We start from the raw sequence: 21548 nt of genomic DNA, 5'->3' as shown, positions 1-21548 counted from the left end.
ACATTATTGTATCTTATGGTTTGTTTTGTTTCAGTGTGAGATCTTATTATATTTCTTATTTGGCAATGTTGGAAAACTAAAACAGTAAAAATTTGGGTTAGTGAGCCAAACCTTAAAATCTGTTATAGTCCTCAAAAACTCTCTATGCTGAATATATAACTAATATTTTTATAAGATCAAGTCAAATTAAAGTGGTTACTTTTATGAATCTGAATGTGAACTTCAGGACATGCAATTTTTGAGCATTTATTTGTAGTGAGAAAAATTAATTTATTGATGCAATAAATAAATTAGCATCAATGGTGAGAAAAAATAGAATCCATTTTTTTCTAAAAATCATTGGCAAATGTCACATGAGAAACTTTTTAATGAAGTGATTTGGTGACTTAGTATTAATTAGTATAATTTTATTTTTGCTGAAATATGAATTCCTCTTTCATCAACTGAAATAACCCAAAATATCCAGAGTTGGACATGCAGCTATATCTAAAAGCATACATACACACACACCTACACACACACACTCTCACACTTGTTTCTACCTGCTTGTTCTGTCCTTACTATTTAAGTACAAAGTCTAGGCAATGGAGTTAAGTTGTCCAAATAATGAACATGAGAGGGTTATTTTTCCCAAAGAATTTATTAATTCAAGAAATAATACAAGCTAACCTCATATAGGTACAAGCGAATGTCATATAGGTACAATGATATCATTAAACTAATGGATTTTTAATCTACAATGTATTATCCTAGAGTATAGCTCTTACTTTAAGTACCTTTCACATGAAGTCAATCTGTCCCATGAAAATTTTGTAGTCTAATGATTTATTAGTATGGGAACCTCTGAGGAAGCTACACAAACCTCATATAGGTACAAGCGAATGTCATATAGGTACAATGATATCATTAAACTAATGGATTTTTAATCTACAATGGATTATCCTAGAGTATAGCTCTTATTTTAAGTACGTTTCACATGAAGTCAATCTGTCCCATGAAAATTTTGTAGTCTAATGATTTATTAGTATGGGAACCTCTGAGGAAGCTACACAAAGCTTTGAGATAAAAATGGAATGGAGTACTTTATTTAACAAGGGGGTATTTCATGGCATAAATTGTAACTTTTTCATAAATTTCAGCATAAAAAGAAAGCTTTAAATAAATTTTATGTTTGTAATGAATAGCTTTGGGCATATAAGTATATAAATATATTTTGGCCATTAGAGTTCCTCTTGTAAAATAAGTGTTAGAAGTACTGTTCTCTATCACAGACAGAACCCTGGATTAGATTGACCATTGTTTGACTGGAATAGTTTGTTTCAAACTAGTATATTCTGAAAGACAAATAGTAAATTTAGAGAATACTTTCAGAACAAAGTCTTTTCTATTGCGTTGAGTATCATAATGATAAAAAAAATTCTATGGAAGAGAACTAAGTATTTTAAGCCAAATGATAGCTTGTTTCATATATATTTAGCTGAAAGACTTTAAAAATTCAAAAGCTATATTATATTTCTAAAAATTCAGAAAAGATTGGCATTGGGAGTTATTAGAAATTAGTTAAATTGCATGCATTTGGTATTTAAAATATGCCTGTAGACTTGCTCTTCTTAAGGTTAAAACTGTTTAAAAGTTAAAATGGATCCTGGCATTACTGTACAGAGGTTGATTATAAATACAGTGTAGAATTAGATAAATTTGCAGAAGTCTTCTCTTTGAACTTAGCTTTGGAAAAGGAGTCTCTGAGAAATGATTGGTTGGTTTTGGTTTCATTTCATTGCTGTTGAATAATTTTTAAAACTTTCTTTATAGACTGTATTAGAGTTGGACAGAATGGAAATGTCTATGGATGCGGTAAATACACTCTCTTTTATTTATATTGAAAGGAATATTTAAAAATTGGGAGAAACTTATCACTAATGTTTCATAATTTCATTTTAAACAGTTTCAGAAAAAGTTTTATGAAAAAGACTTGTTAGATCAAGAGAAAGAAAGAGAAGAACTACTTTTTATGGAAATGGTATGTTGTTTTCACTCACACACACATACACTCTTTTCTGACCAATATTAACTGTTTTGTTATTAAACTTCAAAAATAATTTATTTTAATTTCACACTACTTCTTTTTTCCTAAAATACCACTTTTTTTCCCTCTTTGAGTAAGGAAGAGTCCTGATTTTTTGAAATCTGTTCTTTTATCAACCAGAAGGAAAACTATATTTGAGAGCCTTTTTAAAAAACTACTTTATTGAAGTATAATTGACAAACAAGTGCATATATTTAAAGTGCACAATTTGATGAGTTTTGACATATGGACATGTCCAAGAAACCATCACCACAATCAGAATATGAAACATTTTCATTCCACCAAGTCTCTGTATGCCCCTTGGTAATCCATGTCTTCTACTCCAGTCCCCAGCAACCTCTGATGTAGTTTCTGTCACTGTAGATGAGTTTGCATTTTCTAGTAGAAGTATTTAAATTGAATCATATATTATATACTTTTTCTGATCATGCTGTTTTCCATTAATGTAATTATTTTGAGATTCATCCATATTGTTGTATGCATCAGTAAGTCATTCCTTTTTATTCCTTAGTAGGGTTCCATATTATAGATGCACCACAATTTATTTATCCATTCACCTCTTAATGGGCATTTGGGTTACTTTTAGTTTTGGGATATTACAAATAAAGTTGCTGTGACATTAGGGAAGTTAGCCTTCAAGAACATTAGCCTTTGGGTAGACGTATATTTTCATTTCTCTTGAGTAAATACTTAGGAATAGAATGGCTGGATTATATGGTATGCTTAACTTAAAAACAAACAAAAAGTATTTTCCAAAGTGGTTGTAGCATTTTTCGTACCCATTGGCTGTGGTGGAAAGCTTTAGTTATTCCATATCCTCTGTAATGCTTGATATGGTTAGTGTTTTTAATTTTGGCCATACAGTGGGTATGTAATGGCATCTCATAGTTTTTTTAATTGCATATCCCTGTTACCTGAAGATGTTGAGCATCTTTTCATTTGCTTATTGGCCATCTTTATCTCTTCTTTGATGAAGTCTGTTATCAGAATTTAAAGTGGGTTACTTTATTATTATTGAGATGTAAGCATTTTTAATATATTCTGAATATAACTCCTTTGTCAGATATACATATTATGAGTATTTTCTTGGAGTCTCTGGCTTAGCTTTTATTTATTGTGTAAGTCCAGTTTACCAATTTGTTTTCTCTTATATTTTTTTATTCTAAGAATCCTTTGTTTATACCAAAATCACAGACTTTTTCCAGTGTTTTCTTCTAGAAATTTTAGTTGTAGGTTTTACATTTAGGTCTATGATTCATTTCAAGTTAATTTTTATATATGTTTATTTTTTTCCATCTGGGTATCCAGCCTTTTCAGCATCATTTAAAAAACTTTCCTTTTCCCCTTGAATTGCCTTAGCACCTTTAAAAAATATCCATTGTTCATATACATATGTGTCTATTTCTTGAGTCCCTATTCTGTTCCACTGATTTATATGTTTATCTTTTTGGCAATACCAAACTGTCTTGATCACTGAAACCAGATAGGGTAAGTTTTCCAACAATGTTTCTTTTTAAAATTGCTTTGGCCAGTCTAGGACCTTCGCATTTTGATATGAAGTTTAGAATGAGTTTGTCAATTTGTCGTAAAAGCCTGCTGATATTTTAGTTAGGATTGATCCATAGATCAATTTGGAGAATTGCTATCTTAACAATTGAATCATCTGGTCAAAGAATAGTATCCACCATTCCATTTTTTTAGTCTTCTTTTCTCTCAGTAATTTTGATAGCATTCAATATAGAGCTTAAGGAAGTCTATGCTAGATTTATGACTAGGTATTTTATGTTTTTTTTGCATTATTGTAAGTGAAATTATAATTTGTAAATTTCACTTTTCCATTTTTTGTGGCTGTGGTATAAGAATATTATTGATTTTTATGTATTAATCTTGTGTCTTATATACTTGCTAAATTTATTTGTTCTAGAAGTTGTTTTTTAGATTTTCTAAAACTAGGATTTTCTATGTAAGCCATCATATCTTCTTTAAATACAGAAAGATTACATCCTCGTATTCACTATTATGCATTTTAGGACCTCCAGTACAATTAAAGACCTCCAGTTGAATAAAAGTGGGGCAAGTGGGCATCCTTTTCTTTTTACTGATCTTAGAGAGAAACAGTTCAATCTTTCATCCTTAGGTCTTATGGTAGCAGTAGGTTTTATGTAGATGCCTTTTATCAGATTTAGGAGGTTCCCTCTTACTCCTAGTTTGCTGAGAGTTTTTATGAATGGTTGTTGCATTTTGTCATATATGGAAATGATATTTGTTTTTTTGCCTTCATTCTGTTAATACCCTGAATTACATTGATTTTTCAAATAGTAAATCAGTCTTGTATTTTGGAGATAAATCCGACTTGATAATGATGTATTATCCTTTGTTTCTATTGTTAGATTCTTGGCTAATGTTTTTGTTAAGGAATTTTGCATTTGCATTCATAGATTCATAGTGGAATTGGTCTTTAATTTTCTTTTTTTATCATTTTTGGGTCAGATTTGGTATTAGAGTTATTCTGGCCTCATAAAACAAGATGAGTAGTGTTCCCACTCCTCTATTTTCTGAAAAAAATGTCTATAAAACTGGTTTTTTTCTTCCTTGAGTATTTGGCAGAATTCACTAGTGAAACTGTCTAGGTTTAAAGTTTTTATTTGGGAAAGGATTTTGGTAATTGATGTAATTTCTTTACTAGATATAAAACTATTTAGATTTTTCTAATTCTTCTTTTGTCACTTTTGGTATGTTGCTTTTTTTCCCCTCACATCATCTAAGCTGTCAAATTTGTTGGTGGCAAAAAGTTGTTTATAATATACTCATATTACCCTTTTAATATATGGTGATAATCTATGGTGATAACCACTGTTTCACTCTTATATTAGTGAATTATGTTGTCCTCTCTTGTTTTTAATTCTTTGCTGGTTTCTCTAGAGATTATAATATATACATCTAACCTTTCACCGTGTACTTACTGTTAATATAGTACCACTTCACTTAACAATGGTCTCTTTACCCATTCCACACCATTCTCTATGTTACGGTTGTCATGAATTACATCTTCATTGAAGACCCCACCAGACAGTGTTATAATTTTTGCTTTAAATTGTCATGTGTATCTTGAAGAATTTAAGAGAGTAAACTTTTCTGTTTGCTCAGATGTTTACCATTTCCAATGCTCTTCATTCATTGCTTAGGATCCAAATTTCCCTCTAGTATTTTTTTCCTTTAAGCCTGAAGAATTTTCTTTTGCAGATCTTGTATCACAGGTCTTCTGGTGACAGATTCTCTTGTTTTCCTTTATCTAAAATGTCTTATTTTTACCTTCATTCCTGAAGGATATTTTCACTGGGTATAGAATTCTTCTTTTGTTAGTTTTGGTAAATTGTCTTTTTCTTTCTGCATTTTAAGATGTGTCTTCTGGCCCCATAACATCTGATAAAATACCTGCTCTCATTTGAATTGCTGTTCTTCTGTAGGTAATGTTTTTATGTGGCCACTTTCAGGATTTTTTCTTTTATCTATTGTTTTTAGCAGTTTGCTTTTGATATGGCTAGGCATGATTTACTTTGAATTTATCCTGTTTTGGATTTGCTCATCCTACTGAATCTAGAGTGTATATCACTCTCCAACTTGGGAAAATTTGGGCCATTGTTTATTTAAATATATGTTTTTTTCCAATTTCTCTCTGTCTTATTTTTGGGTCTCCAATTACATATATGTTAGATCTTTTAGTATTGTCACATAGGTCCAGGAGGCTTTGCTGCTCTAATTTTTTTTTTTTTTTTTTTTGAACCCTGCTGCTCAGTGTGAGCAATTTGTTGGTCTGTCTTCAGTGTCATCAGCTTTTCCCTTATCTTCTCCATTCGGCTGCTGACCTTATCTAGTGAATTTTTTTTTTTATTTCCAATATTGTATTTTTCACTTCTAAAATTTACAATTTTTAAATATTTTCTATTTCTCTGCTGAGAGTTCATGTGCTGTGAGGTTAAAAACTTAAGTGGAAATCCTCTGAAAAGCAAAGTAAATTATTTTGGCAGTCTTCCAAGACAGAGATCAGAGTTTAGGATTGCCAATTGTAGAAGCTGTGGACAATAAGGAAGCTCTAAAAAAATTTTAGTATGAAATGACCTAAGCCCAAGACAAAAACAGACAATATAAAAAGACCCACAACTGATCCTGATATTAGAGTTAGCAGACAAGAACTTAAAGATAACTGTGATTAATATGATCAAGATAATACAGGGAAAGATGGAGAAAATAGATAATTCTGTTAAGCCCACCTAATGATATTTTTAAATTTTATGTGTGTTCTGTTTTAGACTTTCCATTTGATTCTTTTTTATGTGGTCCAGTTCTATGTGGAAATTCTTTTCCTTATTGGGTTTCTCTGTCCTTTTCTTTATTTTACATGTGCACTTGAAAAGAATGTTTGTTCTGAGCTTGTTGACCATGGTGTTTTATGCATGTCAGTTATGCCAAGTTTGTTCAGAACATTGCTGTGTTCATTGATTCTTTTGCCTATTTGTTCAATTGGGAGAAGGGGCTTCTGAGTTTGGTAATGTTTTGTTTCTTGATATTGGAGCTGGTTATACAGGTGTATTTACTTTGGGAAAATTCAGTGAGCTGTACACTTGTAATTTGTGCACTTTTTCTATGTGTATTATGCTTAAATAAAGCATTTAAAAATATCTAAGAGACCATTTCCTTTTCTCTAAATCTTTTTAAAGAAAAATATTATTTTGCCATTTACCAATCAGAAATTGGTATGACCAATAGTAACAGGTATTTTACTAATGAGAATTGGCAAATACCTTCTAGAAAATAAAGGCTCACTATAACAATAATACCAGACTCATTGTTTTAGCTTGACAGACCCCCAAGGGCAAAATTCTGTAAATGTGTAAAAGAGATAAATCTAAAAGCCCTGAATTCTCTAGATACTAATATGGAAAAAAAATACTTCTTTTAGACATTTTTATGAACCTTTATTTGTATCTCTAATGCTTAATTTCTCAGAACAATTTTTCTAAGTCTATTAAGTTGTACCTTTAATTCTAAGATACTGTTTTAATAACAGGAACAGTTAGAGAAGGAGAAGCAACAGAATGATGGAAGGCCCATGAGTGATAAAATTTTTGAAAAGAAACGTAAGTAGTTTTTCTGTCTTCACCATTCAGTTACATAATTATGTTGCATCCTGGTATTCTGAAAGACCATGCATAGTTTTTGATTTGATATGGAAAATTGCTTCACTTTCTTTCATTTTTCAAAATTTGTTTTTTAAAATTGGCTGTTTAATGTGGTACAGATGTTAGAAATACAGGAATAAAAGATGGGAACCAGTGTGGAGGTTCATATTCTTTCAAAGGAAAGCTTAAAGTTTGATTACAGCTGTTAGATTGTGAAATTGATCACTGAATAATAAGGATTGAACTATGTAAATATATAAAGTAAGAATATTTGGAAAAGGCAGCTGCTTAGCTAGGGATAGTGATTCATATTCTCTATATTGTCTTATATATTTATAGAGATTAATAAGGTCTCAGAGGAAACTATAGAACTTAAAACAGAGGTTTTTTTAGGTAGAGACAGTAAGACAGCAACGCAAAGTCTGCCCAAGAACATCCCCATTTCTGTTCCTGGACCCTCTTCTGTCTCCCCATCAACAAGTAAGAAAGAACTTCTTTTTATGCCTATTTTATACAATTTTTTTACTTTTATAAAAATTAATTACAAGCAAAGTCACTCTATAAGATGAGCTATATTATTCTAAAACAACTTTGGCCTTCTATCATTAGTTGTTTTGGTAGTTGTTAATGGGCAGTATGGGTAAGTATGGGTAAGAAATACTCCCATCAGCTGAAACTAAGAAAAGAATGCTAGGCCCATCTGTGTTTTACTGAAAGTGATGGTAGTTCAGGAGGGAATGGGAATTGGGGCAGCTAAGGATGAACTGGATGCATTTTCCTTTTTTTCTGTTTGTTACTCTAGGCAAAGAAATCAAGAAATCCAAACTGATTCGAAGCCAGTCTTTTAATAATCAAGCTTTTCATACAAAATATGGCAACTTAGAGAAGTGTGCTAGGTATGATCTGTCAGCCATTCACTTTTTAATATAATTTTTAATTTTATAGCCATGCATCTTTACATATGGTACATTAATAAATAGTTACATTATTATAAAAACAAGAATTAATTCTGAGCTTTTTATAGGCCATTAATTTGTCAGTTTTCTTCTGTAATTATTGTTAAAAAATAATTGAAGTCTCCCAATTTGCATAAAAATAGGTATCCTGACATTCAGGGAAGAACACTAACATGACACTATTTAATAACATCATAGAACCCATATATCATTTTATGAAGAAAATGGTGGTACTGTATCACATATGCCACTTAACTTTTAAATGGGTACGAGTATGCCCCATTTGCTATTAATGTTGTTTGTGTCTATAAAGAAGCCAGTGGGATGTTCATATGGTAATTTGATCATTACAGAGTTCTCCTGACAATAGATGAATGTCTGGTTTTTCCTTTAGCCCAGGAGACAAAATTGTAAATGGTTAAGATTAGGAGAGAATCACATAAATTAAATTACCATGATTAAAACAGCCCAAGTGTTAGATGATGGAGATTGTAAGAGCATAGTCTTGTATTTTAACTAAATCATGTTCTCTTCTAGTAAAAGTTCTACAGCAGGATATACATCTTCTGTCTCAGGGTTAACAAAGACTTCTGTGCTTTCACTAACTGGTAAGTAGTAATATAAACTTATCAAAAAAATGCTAAATTTAATAAAATATGATTTTCTTTAATTGATCTATTTCTTTATTTCTAGATACAGTATTTCTCCTACATTTACATCTTTATCAGATCCCGAAGAAATTAAACTTTTCCCTAACAATTGAGAAATACTTGACTATACTATTTTGTTTTCACTGTGTCAAGACCCAGAGTTTAATACTTCTCAAAGAGAAAAAGGACAAAAAGATAGGATGTGTTTAACCATAGTCTGAGGGCCTGCTGAATCATAGATGAAAAGTTTCACAGTGATTGTTAAGGATGTTAAAAACAGTAGAACTTCACTGCAAATCATTTACAGCTAAACACTTGCAGAATTATGTATTTGAAAATTTGTATTGGGATCAGCACACTTCTGTGAAGGGCCATATAGTAAATATATAGTAAATATTTTAGGCTTTGTTGGTCAAACTGGTCTTTGTCACAGTTATGTAACTCTGCTGTTGTAGAGTAAAAGCACCCATAGTCAGCACGCAGTGAATAGATCTGGCTGTGTTCTGATAAGACTGTATGGACAAAGACAGGCAGTAGGCAAGATTTGGGCCATAGGCTGTGGTCTGCTGACCTCTAGTTTATATAGTAGAACATAGAATTATACTATGAATAGGGTGAGATATATGACTAAAAACTACTAGTTGCTAAATGTGTATTTTTAACTTTCTGCCTTAGAAATAATTGGTTGAAAATTGTAATGGTAATTTTTTTTAGCGTAGTGAATCTTCTCAAACATCTGCAATTTTTAAGAGCTTAGGTACAGTTCCTTTTTAGGTTACATTTTGAATATTCTGTCTTCCTCTTACCTCTTGTTATATTTTATAAATTTTCATGAAGAATATATGTGTTCTTTGGCTGTTCTGTGAAAAGTGTTTTCATTGGCCAGAAGAGAACATCTTCCTAACATTAAAGCATTGACATTCATATATGGTGATATAGGGTGATTTTACAAGGTAGCCTATGATTATCATAAAAAATGATTTGAGGTTGGGCATGGTGGCTCATGCCTGTAATCCCAGCACTTTGAGAGGCCAGTGTGGGAGGATTGCTTGAGGCCAGGAATTCAAGACCAGCCTGAGCAACATAGTGAAATGCTCTCTCTACAAAAAATAAAAAATTCAGTCAGGCATAGTGATGTGTGCTTACAGTCCCAGCTACTCAGGAGGCCAAGGCAGGAGGATTGCTCGAGCCCAGGAATTTGAGGTTGCAGTGAGCTATGATGATGCCATTGTATTCTAGCCTGGACACTGTCTCAAAAAGAAAAAAAAAATAATTTGATTACAACAGGAAGTTGTTGAACTAAAATTGTCACCATAGTTTGAATTTGGGGCTATAAATAATAAAACTTGATTATTTTTATCTTAGCAAAGCAGTGAGTCCTTTAGGGGAGGTACTGAGGAACATTCAGGGTTTAAGAACTTTATGTACAATGTAGAGTGCCTTTAAAAATTATAAATGTATATGGAAAACAAGTTTGAATTAACTCAACATGGAGTTAATAGTGCAAATGATTGTGGATGTCCATAAAGCCTTCTTCAAACTTGGGTGGAGTTCACCTGTCCTCTTGCTGATTCCTTCACTCACCTATACATGAACATATTTATTCATGAACTTGTAATAGTTTTTGTCAAGAAATTTCTTTGCCTAAATCATTAAGGATATTGATTTAGGTCTGGGCATGATGGCTCACACCTGTAATTCACACTTTGGGAGGCTGAGGCTTAAGGCCAGGAGTTCAAGACCAGCCTGGGTAACATAGTGAGACCCTATCTCTACAAAAAAATATTGGCCAGATATAGTGGCATTCGCCTGTAGTTGCAGCTACTTCAACCTGGGTGACAGAGTGAGAGCTTATCTCTGGGACAAGCTCTCAAATACATAGATACATATACATATTGATTGAGAACTGTTTTTAAAAATTTTTAATTATGTGCATTAATTTCTTTAGTTTTTACTTTGATAGTTAAGTCACCTTGAAAATCAAGAGAGTAGATATGATCTACAAATCCTAAAACTTATATCCAGAGTCTTAAATAAAAGCATGTGTTTTATAAGGGTAAATCTTTTATTAAAATAATTGAAAAATATTCTGTTTTAATGGTTCAATATTATTTTCGGGTGAGGGAGAACTACAGTTTGAATGAACTATCTCCTCGGGTTCTTGGTTAGAAAAATGTGCTTATTACTTATCATTATATATTAGTTAATGAAATACAGACTGAAAAAAGTCAATGTATAATTACACATGTTATCTATGAAGAGAAACTGGAAGTAAAATGTCTTAACAAGTGTATTAAATATTACATGTTCACATAGAGAAGACATCTTATTTAATTTGGGACTCAAAATGGGCTTCAAGATGATTATATCATTTGAAAGGAACCTTAAAGTAGGCTAGGATTTTGGCAGGCAGAGATGTGTATAGAATAACATTCCATGCAGAGGACAGGTCATCAACAAGGCAGACTGTTGGTATCTTCAGGGAGCAACACCTGGCTAGTTTGGCTGGAGTAAGGAGTCGGTATAAGGGAGTAGTGTTAGATAAAACTGAAAGGAAAGGTTAAAGTCATAGCTTGGAAGGCCAGTCCGGATACTTTTTAGTTAATGAGAACCCACTGTTAATTGTGTGATGATTTTATCCTGTCATCAATTAGACTATCCCATCCAAGGTCATGCAGGCACAACAGAGTTCACGAAAAATAAAGAGAATGCTAGTAAGGATTTATGGGAAGAAATTGCAATGTATCCATTGTTGGTGGGTATGAAAATCAGTGGAACCCTTTTGTAAAACAGTTTAGCAAAGTTCATCAAGAATTCTAGTTTTTGTAATACACTTTTATTCAAAAAATCCATTTCTAGTGATTTGCATGAAGCAATAAGATAAAAGACATAAAAATATGATCAAATGTGCCATCATGTATATCCTTTATAATATATGATGAAAATGACACTTCTCTGTCATCCTCCCCCAAACCTGTAACCCTGGTCTATTCTTAAGAAAAGAACAGGCAAATTTCAATAGAGGGGCATCCTACAAAATTTTTGACCAGTAACTCTCAAAATTGTTAAGGTCATCAAAAACAAGGAAAGTGAGAAACTGTCGCAGCCAAGGAGAGCTAATGGGGACCTGACAAATAAATATAATGTGATATCCTGGATGTGATCCTGAGACAGAAAAAGACATTAGATAAAATAAAAACTATTATGGATTTTAGATAATAATGTATCAGCATTTGCTCATTAAATGTAACATGTATAGCATACTGATGTGAGGTGTTAATAATAGAGGAACTAGGTGAGAGGGTGTAATAAATAAATGGAGAGATACAGCATGCTTATGGATTGGAAAACTTAATGTTGTTATGATGTCAGTCCTTTCTAAATTGATCCAGAGATTCAATGTAATCCTAATTAAAATTCTAGCAGTCTTTTGGAAAAATTTATAAGCTGATCCTAAAATCTATATTGAAATGCAAAGGACCTAGTATAGCCAAAACAAGTTTGAAAAAGAAACAGTTGGAGAACTTAAACTACCTTATTTTAACACTTACTATAAAATTCCAGTAATCAAGACAATGTGGCCTGTGTTCTCATATATATTCAGCTGATTTGCAGCAAAGGCTCCAAGATAAATCAATGGTGATGGAATAGTATTTTCAAAATCATGCTGGATAGACCAATATCTTCAAAGATATAATCTCTCAAAACTCACAAGAAATAGACAATCTGAATAGGCAGGCCTATATCTATTAAAGATATTGAATCAAAAATTAATAACCTTCCAAAACAGAAAGTACCAGGCCCAGATGGGTTCAATGATGAATTCTACCAAATATTTAAGGAAAAAATTATACCAGTTCTCTACATCTCTTACAAGCTAGAAGTGGCAGGAATACTACCTAACTCATTTTAGGAAGCCAGCATTACCTAGTACCAAAACTGGCAAAGACATTCCAAGGAAACAAAACTGCAGACTAACATCTCTAATGAACACAGATGCAAAAATCCTCAACAAAATATTAGCAAATTGAATCCAACAATGTATAAAAATAATTATACACCACAAATAAGTAGAATTTATCCCAGGTTTATGAGACTGGTTCAATGTTTGAAAAACAATAACTGTAATTCATCACACCACTAGGCTAAGGAAGAAAAATCACACGATCATATTAATAGATGTATTAAAAGCATTTGACAAAATCCAACACCTATTTATGATAAAAACCTACAGTGCACTAGGAATAGAGAGGAATTTCTTCAGCTTGATAAGGAATATCTGTAAAAAACCCGACAGGTAACATGATACTTAATAAGAGTGAGAAACTAGAAGCTTTCCTACTAAGATCAGGAACAAGGCAAGGATGTCCCTCTCACACTGCTCCTTTTCAATATTGTACTGGAAGTCCTAGAAAAGGAAATAAAAGATAAACTGATTTGGTAGGAAGAAATAAAACTGTCTTTGTTCACAGATGACATGATCATCTATGTAGAAAATCTAAAAGAATTGACAAGCTCCTGGAACTAATAAGTGTTTATAGCAAGATTGCAGGATAATATACAAGGTTAATATACAGCAGTCAATTTCTTTCCTATATTCTAGCAATGAACAAGCAGAATTTGAAATTAAAAACATAATACCATTTACATTAGCACCCAGAAGAACAAAAGGCATAAACCAAACAAAATAAGATCTATATGAGGAAAACTATAAAACTCAGATGAAAGAATTCAAAGAACTAAGTGAATAGGGCAATATTCTATGTTAATAGTTAGGAAGACTCAATATTCTCAAGATGTCATTTCTTCCCAACTTGATCTATAGATTCAATGTAATGCCAATCAAAATTCTAGCTAGTTATTTTGTGGGTATCAATAAACTGATTCTAAAGTTTATATGGAGAGCAAAAAGATCCAGAATAGCCACTACAATATGAAAGAAGAGTAAGTTGGAAGATTTGTACTACCTGACTTCAAAACTTATTATAAAGCTACAGTAATCAAAGCAGTATGGTATTGGCAAAAGAATAGTCAGATAGACTGATGGAACAGAATTGGGAGCCCAGAAACAGACCCATATAAGTATAATTAATTTATCTTTGATAAAAGAGCAAAGCCAACATAATGGAGAAAAGGTAGTCTTCTCAACCAATGGTGCGGGAACAACTGAACACCCACGTGCAAAAAAAAAAAAATTAGATACAGACCTTACACTTTTCACAAAAATTAATTCAAAAATGAATCACAGATCTAAATGTAAAATGCAAAACTATAAAACTCTTAGAAGATAATATAGGAGAAAATCTAGATGACCTTGGGTATGGCAATGACTTTTTAGATACAACATCAAAGGCACAATCCATGAAGGAAATAATTAATAAGCTAAACTTCATTAAAATTAAAACTACTCTGTGAAAGACTGTCAAGAGAATAATAAGATAAGCCACAGACTGGGAGAGAATATTTGCAAAAGACATATCTGGTAAAGGACTATTATCTAAAGTGTAAAAAAAACTCTTAAAACTTATCAATAAGAAAACAACCTGATTAAAATATGGGCAAAGACTTTGAATGTGATACCTCACCAGAGAAGATACATAGATGACAAATAGTCATAAAAAAAGGAATTTGTTCTGTGAAGTTTGGATTTGGTTGAGGGGCCGTACTCAGAGATCTGGAGGGCCACCTATGACCTTGAGGCCACAGGTTCCCCACCCCTGATTGCTGGCTAGGATATGGAGCAACAGGGACTTTTCATTGCTGGTGGTAATGCAAAATGGTATAGCCACCTTGTTGGCTAGGTCAGTTTGGCAGTTTCTTATAAAACTAAACATACTTTTAACATATGATCCAGCTATCATGCTTCTGGGTATTTTCCCACAGGACTTGAAGACTTACGTCCACACAGAAACCTGCACATGGATGTTTATAACAGCTTTATTCATAATTGCCAAAATTTGGAAGCAACCAAGATGTTCTTCAATAGGTAGATGGATGAATAAACTGTGGTACATCCAGACAATGGAATATTTTTTTTTTTTTTTGAGACAGATTCTCACTCTGTTGCCCAGGCTAGAGTGCTGTGGCATCAGCCTAGCTCACAGCAACCTCAAACTCTTGGGCTCAAGCCATCCTACTGCCTCAGCCTCCCGAGTAGCTGGGACTACAGGCATGTGCCACCATGCCCGGCTAATTTTTTCTGTATATTTTTAATTGTCTGGTTAATTTCTTTCTAGTTTTTTTTTGAGTAGAGATGGGGGTCTCACTCTTGCTCAGGCTGGTCTTGAACTCCTGACCTGGAGCCATCCTCCCACCTCGGCCTCCCAGAGTGTTAGGATTACAGGCGTGAGCCACCTCGCCTGGCCAGAGAATGGAATATTATTCATAGCTAAAAGCAAATGAGCTGTTAAGCCATGAAAAGACATGAGGAACCTTAATTGCGTATTACTAAGTGAAAGAAGCCAATCTGAAAAGGTTACATTGTATGATTCCAACTATGTGACAGTTTTACCTGGAAAAGGTAAAACGATGAAGAAAACAAACAGATCAGTAGTTGTCAGGGGTTCGGAGAAGGGAAGGATAAATAAGTGGAGCACAGAAGATTTCAGGGTAGTGAAAACACTGTAAGATACTATAATGATGGGTACGTGTCATTATATATTTGTCCAAACCCATGGAATGTACATTAAGAGTGAACCACTTGAGTCACAGCACCAAAGAAAAAAAATAAAAAAATAAAGGAACCCTAATGTAAACTATGGACTTTGGGTGATAATGTGTCAATGTAGGTTCATCAGTTGCAACAAGTGTGTCACTGGTGGGAGAAGTTGATAGTGGGGGAGGCTATTTACATGTAGGGGAAAGGGAGATTCGAGAAATCTCTACCTTCTGCTCAATTTTGATATGAACCTAAAACTGTTCTAAAAAAGTCTATTATAATAAAAAAAGTGGTGCTGGAACCATTGGATATCCATATTAAAAGAACAACCAAAAAACTGCACTTCAATTCTCAATGAATTATAGACTATAATATTACATGGACTATGTGAATTATAGAACTATAATATTAAATTATATGAACCATATACAAAATTAACTCAAAATGTATCAAAATCTAATAAAAACTAAAACTATGAAATTTCTGAAGAAAATACATAAGAAAGTCTTTGTGATTTTTGGAATAGACAAAGATTTCTCCTAACCATAAAAAATATTAACATATTGGACTTTATCAAAATGTAAAACTTCTGGACTTTGAAATTGAGCATTAAAAAAGATAAAAGTCAGGGCTTAGATTGGAAGAAAATATCTACAATACATATAACAGAAAAAGGATTTGTATTCAGAATATACAAGTAAGTCTTTAAAATTAATTAGGCAACTAATTTTAAAATGGGCAAAAGATTTGAACATAAACTTCACAAAAGAAGACATACAAATAAGTACATGAAAAGATGCTTAACCATCCTAATTATCAGGGAAATGCAAATTTAAAAGCAATAAGAAAAACACACAAAGAGATACCACTTCACACCCACTAAAAGGTCCAAAATTAGAAAGACTCACAGCATCAAGTGTGTGTGAGGACATGGAGCAACTCTGCAGAATTTTCATACATTCCTAGTGGAAATGCCAAAAAAAAAAAAAAAAAAAAAACCAACAAAAACTGAACAACAATTTGGCAGTTTTTTATGAGATTAAATATACACTTCCTGTGTGATCTACAGTTCCACCCTGAGGCATTTACTTAAAAGAAATGAAAACCTGTGTCCACACACAGTCTTGTATGTGAATACTCATAGCAACTTTATTTGTAATATGTGAAACCTGGAAGAAATCTAAATGTCTATCAAAAGATATTATGGTTAAACAAATTTTGGCATGTCCATGCAATACCAGTCAGAAATAAAAAAGAATGAAGTATTGGTATACATGATATAGATGAATCTCAAAATAATTAAGCTGAATGAAAGAAGCCAGACAGAAAAGTATATACTGCATGATTCCAATTATAAAAAATTCTAGAACATGCAAACTAATTTTAACTGACATGAGTTAAATCAGTGGTTTGGAGGAGGAGGGATTGCAGAGAGGTGTGAGGGACCATTTTGTAGTGATGGCTGTGTCCACATCTTGATGGTGATGATGGCTCCATGGAGGTGTACATGTCAATCGTAACATTTTGCAGCTTATTGTATGTAAATTATACCTTCATAAAATCAATTTACAAAGAGAAAAAGTCTGCTCTCATTAACCTTTTCTTCGTCTCTTAGGTTAACATCTTTCTTAGTATATTCAATATGTCTGACTCTGCTTGTGTTACTTTCAGATGACTCATTCCGGACTCGTAGTGCCAGTAGTGTTCCAACTTCCTTTTCTCCTAGTATGTCCTTACCAAGTACCTCCCGTGGGACAGCTAACTCAGTTGATCCCAAGAGCAGTGGAAATAAAGACACTCAAGCACGGAAGGCTACTTTGTAAGTAATCAAGTGATGTCCTACTGAGTGTGTCGTTCTACTCTTTTTCTCAGTACACTTTCCTTCCCACTTAAATCCTTTCCAAAAAATAGAAAATGTCTATAATGAGGAAATGTTACAAGTTAAAGGGGATTATTATCACGTGACTCTGTTATATTAGATAGTTTATGTAGGATGATTTATACATGGCAAAGGCTTGTATGTAACCTGAGGTAATCAACAAGAAACATTTAAATGGCACCCACTAATATCTGAGATCTATTTTTTTCTATGAAATGTTTGCATTCAAGGAATTTATCTCTGAGAATACATCCCTTTAAACATGTAGCTTAGGTATACCATATTCAATCATCCAGTGCTCAAAAAGATGGGTACAGCTGATGTCACTTAAGAAATATTACTATAGCATAGAACACAGAGTTGTGGGTCCAATAAATAGGAGATATTTACAGACTGTACTTGTGCCTTGAAGTTGAGGTTATAAAGGGACTATATTCTCTTTTCTCCCATGGTTCCTTTTTATGTGTTATTTATATCTTGTTTAATTTGTTGAAGCCTTTGTTTCCTTTAGCTTAAACATTTGAGGGGTAGTGCTGTAAAAATCACCATGATAAGAGACTATATCAAGGTATAAATGATTCAGCCAGGATTCCCAAATTATAGTTACAGGTTTGCTATTTCATTTAGGGCACCTGAACCTTCTGATAAGAATAGATTTTAAACAAAATTTAGATTTTCTTTTCAACCTATTTCACTTAATTCATGGGCGTTTTTGAATATCTCAAATGTATCTTTTTGCAGAAACTCCAAGCTGGAGTCCATTTTAGGAACTGAACTCTATTGTAATTTATTTCAAATTTTAATTGGCCGTTAGTTATAGACCAATATAGATGTTTATAACCAGCTTCATTCAGAATTTAGAAATAAATTTATTGAATTGAACTTAAGGAAAAAGTAGGACTATATAATACAGAAAGTAATAGTAATACAAAACAGTCATATTAATATTACAGATTAGTAGTATTAATGCAGAGAATTTATTTACAGAGAATACTCTTTACCAATGTAATTATTGCTCTACTAGTTATTCTATGGTAGTTCCATTTAAAACTCAGGAGAGTAGAGGCAGGACAGGGTAATGGTCTATGGAGGGCACTGAGCTGGAGCCTTGTGTGCCCCAGTTCCAGCAGCTGCTAAAGTGGCTGTGCACAGTTCAGTTCGCACTCTGGGCCTCACTGTGCACATCTGTCACGTGATGGGGCTGACTCACGGTCCATCTTCTAAGGTGCCTTCCAGCTCTGACATCCTGAGATCCTTCCTCCCTATCACCCTAGACCTTCTTTCTCTCAGAAGTTTGCCCTGGAATTCTTCTATTGAGGACTATATTTAGTAACATAGAACTAATGCATTCTTTTCTCTGCTTATCTTTCTAAATGCCATAGGCATTTTTTTAAAGTAAAGACCATTGAAACCTAATATATTTATGCCAGCTCTCTATTTCAGATTACTATCTTTATCTGTTCTTTCATTGTTGAGCATGTGTTTCCTTTGTACAGACTGAATTTTTTCTTGCTCAATATATGTAACATAAAATTATTTATATAATTAATTATGTGTATATAATTGGTGATTTAAAAATGAATCTAGAAACAAAGACTCTGATAACAAATCACATCAGGTTTGTTTCTTCTTTTCTGATTGTGAAGGAGAAGGAATGTTGGTATCCACAGCTGCTTTTTTAACATGTGACTGGATGTACAAGTCCGTAACTATATTTCCATATAATAGGCCTCTAATACGTACTCTCTCATGAGTGCACACTGCCACAGAGCTGGGATAGGTGATTGATACCTACAGTGGTCTTTTTTCTGTGAAGTATTGTCTACAGTTAAGAGCCATGCTATATCCAAATGAAAAATGTGTCCTTTTTATTTAAAATAAACCTATATGAAATGTTTTCAGAAAGTATTAATTATCTCAATTTTAGCTTCTCAAAAAAGTTCTATGCAATACATTTTCTAGCTTTTCAGTGTTATAGATGACACATCTGGTATTTAGAAATATTAATGTCTTTAACTGCAGGTATGCATTATATTAATATCTTTTAAGAGCAGACAATTCATGTATTTAGGCCTGTGTAATTTCTGTTATGATTATACAAAATTTAAAATGTAGGAAAAGTTGTATGAATTAAATTGAATGCTATGTTAAGAATACATAGGATTTTTGGTAATTAAAGGTAATTCCAAGTAATCTTTAATGTGTAATTCATTTTTCCCTTAATTAGAATTCTCATATATTAGTTTTATTCAAAGTAAATATCTATATTTTAAAAATTTACTTTGTAAGCATTATATGAATAAAATTTTTTGTTTTATTTTCTTTTTTCCTCTTCTTCCCTCTCTCCACCCTCCCCCTTCCCCTTTTTCCCTTTCTTTCCTTCCTTCCTAAGAAAATCCAGAAAATCCAATCCTTAAATCAACTGTTTGATGAAGGAGGCAAAACAAAGGCAGCTGGAGATAATGTGATTGATGGACAAAAGCTAAAGCAATGGCTGGGCTTTTTTTTTTTTAAGTTTTGTTTTTTTTTTCCTAATTAGTGGAAAAAGAGACATAATGGCAGCTTATGTTAAACTTTCCATATGTGAAATTAGATTCCCTAGGAGTTATAATGTATATTTATTGAATAATGATGTGGTTACAGAATTCCAATGTTACAGTGAAGTGTAATGAAAAACAATTTTAGGAATGTGCTTTACTGCTGCAGAAGAGACAAATCTGCCTTTATTTGTGCAGGAAACCAGCTATTTAATTGTTCTAGAGTTTTAGCGTTTAAAAATTCTATGAAAGTCCAAATCAGCTGAAATTGCCCTAGCTAGATAACCACTTGGACGGGGACTTGGAAGGTAAAAAAATTACTGCATTTTCTCACAAACTCTCTGAGCCCAACCGAAGTCATACTGAAAGTGTGCAAACTGTCTGCAATTTTATCAATCCCATGACTGTGGTGACAATATGTTGTACTTGGACGTTCTCAAATTTAAATTTGGCAATGAAAATTCTACAAATATTTCTGATAACTTTGAGTTATAAATACCTTAAAAATAATAGATTGATGATTTCCTTTATTTCCTAGAAGAATTTATTTTATAAATACTTTGTTTACATTTTAGATTGTATTTGTCCTTACTTAATTTAAAATGATGAATCTAGTTTGAATCAGCTGTTATTTCAAGCTATCATGCTTAAGCTATGTCAACAGCATTTATTTGTCCTAATGCTAATATTTCCATCAAAATTTGCCTGTAGAACATATACAGTTCTTAATTTTAAAATTCAGTTCTTGAGATATACTGTATGAAGCTATTGTCAGCTTCTCTATTTCAAAATGCAATCAGCATATAACTATATTGATATTAGAAAATATTTGTTTTTTAAAATATATTGATGTATGGCAAAGATGATCTAATTTGCAAATGCATATGTGTGTGTGGTTACTTTTTATAATGTGAAATAATGAATAATGAATTTACTCAAAATAAAACATAGGTTAATGAGATACCTGTGTTTGTGAAAAAAGTTTTAAATACTTTCCTGCAGTTTTTATACTAGAATTAAAAAGTAAGAGTTCATTTTTAAGTAATGAGTAAGAGGAACATACCAATGTCAACTATAAATTACTCAGAGGACAGTTACTCAGTGTGAGACTATTTCATGCTATTTCTGTATTACCTTTTACCTTCCATATGGCCTCTTTTGGGCTATTTTTAATGATTCTTTTTTTTAATTTTTTAATATTCTTCTTCTTATTATTATTTCAGCATATTATGGGGGTACAAAAGTTTAGGTTATGTATATTGCCCTTGCCCCCCCCCCCCCCCCCCCCCGAGTCAGAGCTTCCAAGATTCTTAATATCCTTCACCAAAGGACAGTCAGGTAAATGGAATCGTTCAACTACTCATTTTGTCAGCAGTTAAAATTTGGCAGGTATGAGAAACTTGCCAGTACTGGTTAAAGGAGTTCAATACATTCTTTGTGGATTTCACTTAACTATTTTAATTATGTCTCCTACTAGCATCAATAATGTGGAACTGAATATATTATTCATATGATCTGAGGAATTGGGTGCATAATGGGACATCAAAGCTGCATCAGTTTTTCCAGTACTTTGATTCTCACTCAGCATTAATTCTATTACTT

At 32.6% G+C, this 21548-nt stretch overlaps 1 protein-coding gene across 1 annotated transcript in view; it reads left to right on the top strand.

Moving 5' to 3' along the window:
* Positions 1-20829, top strand: part of LOC123645020 (serine/threonine-protein phosphatase 4 regulatory subunit 4) — a 52580-nt gene extending 31751 nt beyond the window's left edge. The window contains exons 15-22 of the mRNA XM_045561515.1: positions 1813-1854; positions 1946-2020; positions 7155-7224; positions 7660-7746; positions 8069-8162; positions 8760-8830; positions 17202-17349; positions 19802-20829. Of these exons, the coding sequence (XP_045417471.1) occupies positions 1813-1854; positions 1946-2020; positions 7155-7224; positions 7660-7746; positions 8069-8162; positions 8760-8830; positions 17202-17349; positions 19802-19826 (612 nt within the window). The 3' untranslated portion in view covers positions 19827-20829. The remainder of the gene's footprint in view (positions 1-1812; positions 1855-1945; positions 2021-7154; positions 7225-7659; positions 7747-8068; positions 8163-8759; positions 8831-17201; positions 17350-19801) is intronic.
* Positions 20830-21548: the final 719 nt, after the last annotated feature.

Source organism: Lemur catta, chromosome 1 (assembly GCF_020740605.2).
Source record: "Lemur catta isolate mLemCat1 chromosome 1, mLemCat1.pri, whole genome shotgun sequence".
Classification (NCBI taxonomy): domain Eukaryota; kingdom Metazoa; phylum Chordata; class Mammalia; order Primates; family Lemuridae; genus Lemur; species Lemur catta.
The sequence above is the reverse complement of the archived record's forward strand: the minus strand, read 5'-3'. Positions and strand labels throughout refer to the sequence as shown.